Consider the following 13,242-nt stretch of genomic DNA (forward strand, 5'->3'; position numbering starts at 1 on the left):
ATGCATTGATACGACGAATTCAATTTTTAGTAATGCCATAGTAGGCATTATGTCGGATAGTTTCTGTAGCATCAACATTTCTTTCCGTAATTCAGTTTATGTTTCAATTTCATCTCGTTTATCATAAAATAACGATTTCAGATTTGTCAAAAATAAAAATCCAGTACATTGCATTCGGGACTTCGTGGTGGCCACAGAATGGGTCCATTTCTACCAATCCAACGACGAGGATAAGTAGTATCAAGGAGATTTTTTTAACAACCCTGTTAAAATGTGCTAAGACTCCATGTTTGCAAAGGCACGTCTTCAAGAAGTACCGACAAAACATTTTGCAAGAAATTATAGTAGGGATCTCTATTTAGTGTTCTGGATAATTCATATGGTCCTATCAAACGATTGTTAATTATTCCAGACCATTAATTTATTCTAAATTTTCGTTAAAAATTTGACCTTCGTATTAAATAAGGGTTCTCGTCACTCCATATTTGGCAATTATGAAAATTATTCACACTGTTTCTCGTAACATTTTTATCCGCACATAATACTTTAGATGGAAATTTAGATTCTTTAAGGAGTTTATCTTGAAACCACCTACAAAATGTTAATCTTCGAAGAAGATCAACTTGGTGTAAATCTTGTACTCTCTGATAGTGGTATAGATGTAGAACTTGTTGTAGAAATGTTAAGAAACGCACTATTTTCTGCGACACCCTGTATTTATTCAAAGGATCAAAGTGTCGCCGGTATTTAATACCTTCCTGGCAAATGATGAGCCACGTAAGAGATTCTTTCAAATGGTTCTAGAATCTATTCGCTCCGTGCGTGACTGACGCGACACCTACCGCCTTCATCTGACAGTTTTGGACCTACCTATTTTCAGATTAAACATATGACATATGTTTGACATTGTTAAATACATGCGAAATTGACAATTATTAATAATTAACTTTTTAATTATATTTTTTTAGTTTATATACAAAATAAATGTAGTATTAAAAAATGGGTTTCTCAAAATTCATCAAAATATATCTTTTCAACCACAAACGGAAAAGAAGGGGAAAAATCTAGTACTGGCAAATCAAGTTTTTCACGTGAAAGAGCATATATTTAAAAACAGTAATAGTAAAAGCTATAATATAAAAGCTAAAGTCATCAGGCACTCTGCAGTTAGCTTGAAGCCTTATAAAATACCATTTAAGGTAAATTATTTAAATTCTTCATATTTCAATTGCATAAAAATGAAGTTATGTGATATTTACTTTTTCATATTAATAGCACGGATCGATCTTTTTCTTTTCTCTAATTTATATGTAATCTTTGGGAACCTATAAAAACTACACTTACTATTTTTGCTATTATTAGCACAATTAAATACGCAATATGTATTTGCACACATTTTTGATAAAATTTATGCGTAAAAACGTAGGGCCAATTTTGTCATATTTCGCCGCTACGCACGCTGGCATCGTTTCAAAGTACCCCTACCATGGTCACGCTCGGAGCGAATACTTATCATATTTTTCTAAAAAAAAAAAATCAAGGTATTTTTAAGATGATATTTGATTATACAATAGCAAACATTCAGATTTTTTGCCATTTTCTGGCATTTCAGTGTTAAAATATTCGTGCTATAAACTCAAACCAAAACTCTTTAAGTTTGTATATCAATCACTGTATTTAAAGTTATTAATCGTGTTTCTCTTCATTAGGTCGGAAAAGAACCCGATAAGAAAATCGTATACAGCGACGGATGCTACACGCTCATCTACGACAAGCTGAAAGAGAGCTGTTGCATCATTCTGATCGTCGGAGGAGTAATCCTCGGCATTCAAGTGATTGGTCTAATTCTAGGTTTAATTATAGCGTGCTCGATGAACAGATCGCATCGCTATAAAGCTTAAATGTCTCGAATACAAACAGGGTTTTGTCGGGTGATTTTCAAAGATGGCTGTACGGTTAATCAAAGGTTGAGAATTTATTAGATATGTCGTTTAATTGGCCTAAAACATACCGGTGCTACATGGATCAGCACGAAAATTACAATTTTTTTCTCACTGGTAGTTAACTTTTACATTTTTACACTTTTACATTTACAGTTTACAAAATTAGCATTATTTTTAAACTTTACTAATTTTGATGTATTTATTAAAATAATCGCACAAAAAATCGTAAAAAAAACTAATTTTTAATGTGGCCAATATATCTACGTATAATAAAAGCTTTTAAAATAGCGCTACCATTTCAGAGAAGACTATCCTTTTGCGAAAATAGTCAGTAAAAGAAGACGAAAAAACAAGTTTTACCCGGTTTTTATACAATCTGTTTAAATTATGTCGCAACATAACTGCTCCTCCGATACACTCTGGCAGTGAACGTGTTAATACAGCATATTCGTCTAGATATATCGGCCACGAACATTTATATTGAAGATAATCTCTTTTAATAATCTTTTTAGGATTGAATTACCTCAGCAATGCCAATGTAGACTTGTTTTATTTTTGTTACCGTAGCATACATTAATAAAGTAGTATAAAATTTCTCGATGTTATGCTCAATGTTCCGCCAACTTGAGAACCGACTGAAAAATCAGTGACAATCTTCCAAATACCGCCAGTCTTTGAAAATTGACCGACCAGACGTAGAATGTTTTAGTTTTAATTTTAAGATATTTACAGATTAATACGTACAAATTGGTCTTTGAGAGTGTAGATAGTTTGCTGTAAAGAAGTACACGTTTTGGTCGAAATTTCATATACCAACGAAAAAGTGATAAAACACCTTTTTTTTTTCAAGTTTTGGGTCCTCTGTGGACTAGTTAAATTTGAATATATTGAAGTTATGTAGGAAAAATACATTTAAGACTTACTCCCATTTAAAACCATACAGAATAATGATTTATATTATTGGTTGTCTATATTTGAAGCATTAGACCTTAGACAAGGAAAGAGAGAACAGGTAACACTAATTTAATAAACCTTCGAAAAGTGAGGCCGGTTTCGATGTGACCGCCATGTTTTGGTGCCTGTACGTCGCCTATTACTACCTCTCTCAGGGTTACCAGGTCTACTGATTTTTCAGTAGATCTACTGATTTTAGTTTCAATTTACTGATTTACTGAAACACTATATCGATCTACTAAAAAATATGTAATGATAAAATCATGATCATTTTTCATTATTAGATACTTCGTTTAAACCATTCTTACAACATATCTTACCTTCAAACTGCCTAATACTTCTATACAAAAAACTATCTACTCCTTTAGAACCTTCTCTCTATTATTTGTCTAAAATGTTTACATAAAAATCATATATTCTATGAGACATTTTACTCTCTAAATATGTAAATATACAAGAATCTCTATTTAGATATATTTCTTTGATGTTGTGCCATATTTATGTGATATACAGGCGGTTCAAAAACAGTAAATGTCCCAGTAGATTTATCTCAAACGCATTTTTGAGCCGCCTTGTATGTTATTCGCTTAGTATAACGGCGTTCAGTGTTAACTGTATTCTATTGTAGGTGTTAAGAGATATATGTACTTGGAAAGTATTACAAAAGGTTTATCAGAATCCTACCAATTTGATCTGCTTGTACAAAAAAATAATTGGCCACAAGCACACTTAAAATAATTCTATGCACATATGGGAATCTTTCAAGAATTCTAAATTTATTCATAGTTTCTCTAAGTTTGTAATATGTTTGCTATATAATGGCGCTCATATTTAGTTACAAATTAATGAATCCGTTCTTCATATAGTAATAAAGATCATACAGCGCTATTTATTGGCTGAGGTATGTTTTTTTACTTAATTCTGTCTTTTCTAGTACCATCGAGATGATTCCACGAACCATCATCCTTTATCAGTACAGGAAAGCAGGAAATTTACCTATAATATAAATTGCCAATAAACGCATGCACAGATTCTTAACAAAGTCAACAGAAGCGTGGTATGACTCGCCTCCTACTCTCTCTATCTCTTTTTTATTATCCTGTTACCAGTGAATAAGTAGTCGGAAAAACGATCCCACGGTTTTCGTGCATTTAGCTCATAGAAATCTGTTTTTAAAATTCTAGACACTATCTTTAACAGCCAATTCAATAATAGAATACAATAATAGTTCATGAATATTTTATAAATGCAACAAAATAGCTTGTAAAATATTATTACACAATATAAAAATGATTCCCTGATTGGTGGGATTAAAAATGCAAAATTTTATAAAACTTTCCACTTTATATTATTGTTGATACGTACCAAATATAAACTAACGCACTGGGAAAAAAAATTTAATTATCTATATATTTTTTTTACTAACTTTTAATGTTAAGATCTGAAAACGGATAATTTAAGAATCAGCCATGACATTATTTTTGAACTGATATTTTTCTTAAGCTTATCATTTCACTGCCTAACCTTTTTGTACTAAACATTCCATCCTCCATTTTTGCAACTATTTCTGGAGCCGGCGGTTAAGAATAAGGCCAGAAAGGAAAGGATCATAACGTTGGGCAAAATTTTAAACAATTAATGGACAATTTATATCGTGCTGGTCTAACGCACACTCATAATTATTTTGTGAACTATAAAACTTGCGAGTTTTGTGGTTCGGTAAGTTTTAGATACATATAAGTGTCTTATCTTTCTCGCTTGCGATAATATCAACAAGTTCTGAAACTAATTTAACGAGGAATAGAGCAAACATTTCTACTTTTGTATAGAAAAATCTCTAAAGGCAGTAGACAACACAATGGAAGTTTTGCAGCATCAGAAATAGATCAAAATAAATAACAAAATTAATATGAACTCACAATAAATAATCAAACAGCAAATAAAATGAACTAGTGGGCCAATTCTTCTTAAAACATGGTGTATCACTAAACATAAAATCAGGATTATTAAAAGCTTTTGGATGAGATTGTTGAAACATATTTTATTGTATAAAAAGCAATAGAAATATCTTATCGGCGATAATTATCTTCAATGCGGTGTACAGGAAATTATTTTAGAGATAATATTCCCTCAGTGCACTTTTCAATCTATATATCACTTTGCTATAATCTTCATTTTGTACTAGCGAATAGAATAAAATGGAATTATGACAAATTCTTACCTATTTATTGATATCTACATAATTTTAATTGTACATAACCTAACTTTCTAGTGTTTGTGCAAAGAATATAGACGCTTATAGAAGAGCAGTTCAAATGGGCGATTTGGTTAGGGTTTAAGAGGGTGGCTGCATAAACTCACAATGTGGTGCCGTGGCCGTCGGCTTAAAACTATCATGAAAATTTCATAATGAAATATCTAGTTAGGGGGAAGTGGGAAAGGAGTACGAACGGGTAACTTTGCATCTACGCCGAAACAAATTACGATGCCATTGATTTGCAAACTTTTTTTTTTGTTGTCTTTTTTGTTTTTTCACAATAAAATCTTTATTGTCAATTTAAATATTTAATTTTAAAACTTAAAAATGTATGATATTTACAATATTCAAAGTATTTATTTTTTTAATTGTATAACTTTGAATTAAAAATTGGTTTGTTCCAACACTACGAAAAACCGTCACATAACTTTTTATTATACTGTTTTTCTGCCCAGAAATTAACGAAACATTTTTAAAAAATTTCAATTTAAAAAAAAAGTATTCAATGAAACTTTTTACTAAATTATGAAATTTTCCATTTCGCCAAAACTTCCAAACTTCCATTTCATCCATAATTTTTCAATAACAACAAAAAGCATTCCTGATTTATTTTTGAAATAACAAAATAAACTTTAACAGTACATTTTAATGAATAGTACCTATATGTGAAAGTTTTTACGCTGTATGAGTACTATTTAATCTTGTTTTAAAATAACAACTAGTAGTATCTAAAACATAATTTTCACAATGAATGAATATTGGTGAAATTATTACAATATAGTCTTAAACTGATTTATACTTAAGATTTGTACATATTTCAATTAAAACTTTGAATCATAATAATTTTTCTAAAAAGATTAATTTATTAAAAGGTAAAATAATATTATTTTCTTTAAAAAATTTTATAAAACGCAAAAATTTAATCCTATTCTGCGACCACGCGGCATCTACATATAAAAATATCTAAAGTTGCATTTATTGCCCCACTCTTTTATATTTTAGAAGCAATGGTAGAGCCACAGCTGACATGACCGCTCCTTAGTGGTACCACGTGCAACACGTGCGTTCCACTCGTCCCACTTTTCTTTATCTATGTCCCACTTTTTGCTAACTTTCAAAAATAACAGTGAACAATTCTTCTATAAGCGTCTATATTCTTTGGTTTGTGGTTGTTATTTACTGAGTAGCGTGAAATTTTCTAGCAACAGCACAAAATTACATTAACTGATTAAAATTGCCCACGAAATCGACGTTTTAACCTTAATTATACTAAAGAATTAATAATGTAATTACTCAGTACCCGTCCCGAGTAGTGTTTCCCGCAGTTTCCAAATTCTTTAGTGTTACACTTAGATCTAGATCAGCCAACTAGTGTATTAGATAAAAAATAGTAACTGATATTTAAGAGATATGTTGTAATATACGTACGGCAGTAAAAAAGGCTTATTTTCGGTGTACCTAATCAGATTTTAAGACTGTTTTCTAGATGTGCCAATTTATCGTGACAAAATATGTTAAGTCATATCAGAATATCAAATATTATTCCTGTTTTGCACCGTTGATTTTGCCCAATTTACCAAATTGTTTAATATAATTTAATATATCTACAAGTAAATGAAACCCATAACTAATACATCATATGATACAATTTAGAGGCATTTGAATTCAGGGCCGTATAACAATATTTGAGAATTGACTATAAAATTGCAAGAAATCAACTGTGTATAACAGGCAACCGGTTTTTTTATGTTTTGTGCACAATTTCTTGTAGTTTTAGGGGCAAAAGTGTACATAAGCATTGTAGTTAAACGAATTAAACTTAAAAATCAAAAAAAGAACGAAAGCAGGTATTAAAATTGTGAAGATTGTATTTTTGCAGGAATCTGTTCAAAATTGAAGTATGAATTTATTTTTATACAATATTCAGTATGTTAGAAAAACGATTTCGAAATGAAAGAATGTCTATTGACGTTTATGTTGGTTTTCTCGCTGTTTGGCAGTTAAAATATCTTTTAAGGCAATTGTTAATTGCCACATTCAATAAAAAAGTTTTTCACAGCATGTATTTTCTTTATATGTTTACAATAATGTACAACAAACGTTGTTATGGTACATTTCCGTTGCGCTGGCAGATAAAAGTAACTGTTCACTGTTACGCCACTGAATAATGCTCACCTTTCGATAATCGTCCGAAAGAAAGTGAAACAATACCGTCATCGTACATAAATGGCGTTTGTTGAATATAAACAACAATGTGTTTATATATTTTAAAAACTTATATATTTCTACGTACCTATCGATTCCTCTCGTGAGGTTGAACAAGAAAAGAATTCGTACAATGTTTGTTTTAGATTAACAAATGTCTTAAATGCCAACAGGTTGTAGTTTATATATTTTTATTTAAGTTGTATTTTGCTAATGAATCTCTTTGAAGTTTTGTTTAATATAAATTAACACATTTATTTTTTATGTATTGTTTAATGAATAAAAATCGATAAATATTTTTTTTAGTTTGATTTCTTCGTCACTCCCTTTTCTGTCATTCAAGTTGGAAATCTAAAATGAGCGGAATCTTAGTCCTTTAATATTTTTGTGCAGCTGGTTTCAAAAATATTAAATGAAGTATTGGTTGCTTAGATTATAGCGTAGTTCGTTCTTATGATTACACCAACGATGTAATATACTAAGTATGGATCATGTTGATATTTTTACATGTAGCCATCGATATAATATACCAAGGGCGTGCATTCCATGGATGCAAGGGAACCATTGCATCCCCTAAAATCTCAAATTTATTTTCATTAGTTAAAACTACATAATCATATTTCAAATTGATTTGTAATAAATGAAATATTTAACGACGCAATTTTTTCGATAGCGTCTGCTGTTTTTGTTCTACGACGTATTTCTTCGTTTGGAATTCGGTCTCTCAGAGAAACATCCAACATCTGGCGCCCCATAGCCATCTGAGTCACGCGAAACTTTTTAACTCCCTTTTTTGTTAGTTTTAATATTTCCACTATATAACTGAGTGTAGGTAATACACATTGGTCAAAGAGTTTCCTTTTGAGGTATGTGGGTAGATTCGATTTAAATACATAGTTTAATTTACGAAACGCTGCCCAGGCTAATCCTATGCGACGTGGGAGCTCACATGTCTGGTTATCTCTGCCCAACCAAATTTCATGTCCTAGGTACTTATACGATGTAGTCTGCACATTATCCCTTCCATCAACAGCAATATTTCGATTTAGCACCAGATTAGTCATTATTTGCATCTTGTTCATATTAATCTTTAGTCCGACCTCCAAGAAAGCGCGATATAATTTTTCAAAGATTATTATTCCATCAACCATACAATCGGTTATAAGGACGATGTCATCTGCAAATCTCAAATGACTGAGCTTCTCTCCATTTATGTTGATACCATGCTCGTTCAGATATGCCTTCTTACAAGTATGTTCTAAAAGCATCGTGAATAGCTTTGGAGAGACTGTGTCTCCTTGCCGTAGTCCTCGCTGTTTACAGAATTTATTTGTTTCTTGTTCAGATAGTCTTACGCTAGCTGTGGCATTTTGGTAGATATATTTGATTATGTTAGTGTAGCGATGGTCTATTCCGCATTCTGTCAATGCTTTTAACATATTCTGATGGCTTATCGTATCGAATGCTTTCTCGTAGTCGACAAATATCAGTGCCAATGATTTGTTGTATTCTGCACACTTCTCTATCAGGTTCTTTATCACTAGTAAGTGGTCGTTCGTGCTGTATCCCGATCTAAATCGGGCTTGTTTGTTCTCTTGGCCGATAGAAGTCTAATTTAGCGTCCAGTCTTTTTTTGATAATTTTTGTGAAAAGTTTATACATATATGTGTGAGAGCAACTTGACGGTAGTTTTTTTAAATCTGTTATATCTCATTGCTTGTGTAAAAAAGCAATGACTGCATTATTCCATTGAGAAGTAGTTTTTCCTTGGTAGATGAATTCGGTGAAAAGCTTGGCCAAAGCCTGGATAATTTTATTTCCACCTAGTTTGATCGCTTCGATCACGGGATTTGTTATTTTTCATTTCTAAAAGTGAAGTTTTGATTTCGTGTGGAGTTATTCTGGCATTAATTCTGATCCCTGGTTTGTGATTTTGGGCAGGGGCTGATCTTGCCTTTCGTCGGTGCTCTCATACATTTCGTGATAAAAGGATTCGACAACCTCAAGGATTTTGGTTTTATCAGTAGTAATGTTTCCATCTTTGTTTTTTATTTTATAAATATTTTTGTTGCCTATGTTGTTCGTATTTCGCCTCAAAACTTTTTTTTCTTGAATTATTTTAGTTATTTCTCTTGTATTATTTTCTCTTCCTTCTTTTTGGATTGACCGGTGGATATCTTTATTTAATTTCTTCATTGTTGTGTAGTTGGAGCCGTATTTTTCCGTCAGTTGTCTTCTCTTTATTATTAGCTCTTTCTTATTTTGGCTTTGTTTTTCTTTATGCGTCAGAACGGTTGGGATAGATCAGCAGAAGGCGACTTAAACAATTGTTGCATAAAATTTATACTATTAATACTCTTATATAAGAAATGTTTTTGTATATTTAATCAATATAATTCTAAAATTCTCAATGTAATCACGATTATATTTTTCTTATTATAATACCATGTTGGCGCCTATGAAAGATTGAGCAGCTCCGTATGGGTATCGTATTTTTAGCTGTGTTAGGAAAATTTGAACTCTACTCTAAGGTTGATATTATGGACATTTTAAATGCAAGTGATATCAGTTTGTATCACTGTATAAATCGTTACGCCAAATGATTATACTGGGAAAAATACTATATTTTGCATCCAGTCACATCAGTGGCGTGCGATGCGCAACTACGTACCTGAAAACTATATATGTTTTTATATTATAAAAATAATATTTTTTTAATTCTATGTTACACGTCATATATCTTTTATTCAAATGTAAATAATAACTAAAATAAATAATTATTCTACATATATATGTACCAAAGAATTTTTTTTGTGAGCTACTGAAGTTCCGGAAACAAGAGTCGGCCATTGATATCGGCTTGGCTACTGTGGAGGCAAATGTTTATTCATAGGCATAGGTTCAATCCTCAGTATATTACATCGTTGAATTAGAAAATCTTGTAGTTCAAATGACCCGAAACTGTCATCTGTCAAAAGGTGACATTTCAAAAAGGAAAAATCATGACATATATAAATAAATAAAAATGTTTCTGCAATAATATTTATATAAAAACATCACATTATTAAACGCAGTGACTATATTGTATTTAAGAAATACATAAAAAATTTAATTTGAAATATTATTCTGTTTAATAATCATTTGTACGACGAATTGTCTCTAGAAACTCAGTAAGTACATTCATTTAAACTATCTAGGACAAGTAAAATAAGATAAAATCATATTTAGCTAGCTTGAGAAGTCTCTAGATAAATGACAAATATTTGTCTATTTTGCCGTGGCTTTCATCAGTTTTCATTATGTATCTTCAAATCTTGTAACTTCCATAAATTCTTAAATTTAAGAACAATTTTGAATATTTAAGATTTAAAAATCATAAGTAGACTGTTCACTTAAAAATGTAACAAATTTTTGTTCTTTTTAGAAAACCATGTCAAGGGAGGATGTAAGAGAACAAGTGTTAGAACTTATGTCCAGAAAGGACAAAATAGAGGCAGAAATTAAAGACTTAACATGTATATTGACACAAAATGGAGTAGGTATGAATGAACCCTTAGTTGATACTCAAGGTTTTCCAAAAAGTTCTATAGATGTTTATCAAGTCAGACATGCTAGACACAGAATTATCTGTCTACAGAACGATCACAAAAGCCTTATGAAGCAAATAGAAAATGGTTTACATGGGTATTATAGCACAACATCTTTAGATTCCAACTTGAACAATGCTGTTGCTATGGAAACTGACCAGAGCAATGCAATAGTCCATACTGAACCTTTTGCTAAGGTTACTATTGTTAGTGATAATTCTCCAGCTTATTTTGCTGGGATCGATGTAGGTGATCTAATAGTTGAGTTTGGTTCAATAAATAAAACAAATTTCAAAGTTATCACTGATATAGGTACCTTAGTGCAACATACTGAAGGAAATCTCTTGAATGTTAAAGTTAAAAGGGGAGACAGGTTTTTCACACTTCAGTTAATACCTAAGAAATGGATAGGAAGAGGATTGTTAGGATGTAATATTGTTAGTTTGTAGTTTTTGATGTATGATAAAGATCTTTTTAATATTTTTAAAATAAAATTAATGGGAAAATCCCAGTAGAAAATAATTTTATTATTTATTTATAATGGATAGGGACTACTGGAGAGAAATTCTTGAAGAGTCTAGGGCCCACACAGGGTTGTAAAATAACTGCTGTTCCATTCACCTTCTAGATCATAATCATTTTTTCAATAATCAATTTCAAATTCTTCACATACAAAATAAAGGCCTTAAGCTATCATTACTAGAATCTATGGAAATTAACAAATTAAAAAAATAAAGATGTAATTCTGAATGACCAACTTGAGACAAACAGTTCTCTCTTCCTCAACTTATTTAGTTAAATACTGTACAGTGTTGTACGCATAACAAAAATAGCTCTGTTGAGAAACGTATTATGCTGAAACAGCTGTAGTGATTATACTTTTGGTCATCCTCAAATTAATGTGTGTTCTGCCTGTGAAGAACTTGACCAGAAAATTAAAACACAATCCTCAATGATAATGCAAAACGAGTTGCTGTTGCAGAACTTTTAGTTCACAAAAACAGGGCTAAGAAATTTTACAAAAAACTAGAACAGAACTATCTTCAGAGAACGACGAAATACTAGGCATTACGATGGAATATATGCAAAATTTATCGATTTATATAAAATTTCTATTATCGACAGCTGTGGATTTTCTAGTTCAGTATACCTACATAACTTAAAAAATAGGAGAGGCTAAATTGTTCTGATACCATGAGGCTGAGAATGTAAAAAAAGTTCATATATGTTCAGATGGTTGTGAATGCCAAAAAAAGAATCATACGGTAATTCGTTTTCTTTTAGCTCTCGCATCCTCACAGAAGTTTAAAAAAATTTTCCACTATTTTCCAATAAGAAGGTACTCATTCCTTCCATGCGACATAGATTTTGGCGGAGCTAAAAGAATTATTCGTAAGCATGACCGAATTTTTCTTCCTGAACAGTATTACGACCTAATAGAAAAATCCTCTAAAAAAGTTCTATATATGGGAAAAAAGCAAAGATCAGAAAACGACTTTTCAAATTTCTCAGTATAATGAGTTCGAATATGATTGCAACAAACCTGGAATTGTTAAACTACGTTGTTCTTTTATTGATGGGCTTATTTTCTACGAATTTTCTTTGGAAAAACTAGCTGGAGTTTTTCCTAATCTACCAAAAAAGCTTGCTTACAAGAAACTTTTTCAGTATACGAGAAGACAAAATATTTTTTTACAAGTTGATGCTATAGCCTACTACCAATAATAATGAGCCACCAGAAGAGGATTACTAATCTACTAACTACAAAATCTTTGAATTTCTAAATATATTTTTTCAAGTAATATATTATTCCATTACTTGGTGGAGTTATATTACTATAATTCTGGAGTTTTATTACTTAAAATCATTATTCATAAAATCACAGGTATTTGTTTGGAAAAAGCCATAACTCCAAAAACTTTTTTTTTCTCACACAACACCTGATTTTGTTGTTCTTCTGGTTATTAAATTTTGCACACATATCACAATTAGAGACTGCTCAAGCGATAATTAATTGATATTCGAACTAATACCAGAATAGTACGTTTTCTTACTCTCCTGTAAGATTTACTTTTTCTGAGTTGTGGCCTTTTCATAATAACGATTCAATTGAACCTTTAAATTCGTCAAAATTGCGCAAGGCATCAACGTCTTCGGACGATTAACAAAGGTAATTAAAATTTTTCATAAAGACAAAGTAATTTTTGTTGAAAAGATAACTGATATATTAAAAACAATCTAGACCTACTAAGCAACCACAAACCCCAGCTGAACGTTCCCGAAAATACAGAGAGCG

General features: G+C 31.1%; 2 protein-coding genes across 2 annotated transcripts in view; both read left to right on the top strand.

Annotated features, from left to right (window-relative positions):
• Positions 1-7,658, top strand: part of LOC140445168 (CD63 antigen-like) — a 34,710-nt gene extending 27,052 nt beyond the window's left edge. Inside the window, exon 5 of the mRNA XM_072537039.1 lies at positions 1,710-7,658. Coding sequence (XP_072393140.1) covers positions 1,710-1,901 — 192 coding nt within the window. The 3' untranslated portion in view covers positions 1,902-7,658. The remainder of the gene's footprint in view (positions 1-1,709) is intronic.
• Positions 7,659-10,292: 2,634 nt separating this feature from the next.
• On the top strand, positions 10,293-11,468 carry LOC140446236 (26S proteasome non-ATPase regulatory subunit 9). Its single transcript, XM_072538772.1, has 2 exons — positions 10,293-10,529; positions 10,784-11,468. Exon 2 carries the CDS (start codon positions 10,790-10,792, stop codon positions 11,393-11,395), a length of 606 nt encoding a protein of 201 aa, XP_072394873.1. The 5' UTR covers positions 10,293-10,529; positions 10,784-10,789; the 3' UTR covers positions 11,396-11,468.
• The last annotated feature ends 1,774 nt before the right edge of the window (positions 11,469-13,242 follow it).

This window comes from Diabrotica undecimpunctata, chromosome 7, assembly GCF_040954645.1.
Source record: "Diabrotica undecimpunctata isolate CICGRU chromosome 7, icDiaUnde3, whole genome shotgun sequence".
Taxonomy (NCBI): Eukaryota; Metazoa; Arthropoda; class Insecta; order Coleoptera; family Chrysomelidae; genus Diabrotica; species Diabrotica undecimpunctata.

Bases quoted from the DNA above. Each gene is read 5' to 3' on its own strand.
- LOC140446236 (XM_072538772.1), top strand. From the start codon at position 10,790: ATGTCAAGGGAGGATGTAAGAGAACAAGTGTTAGAACTTATGTCCAGA.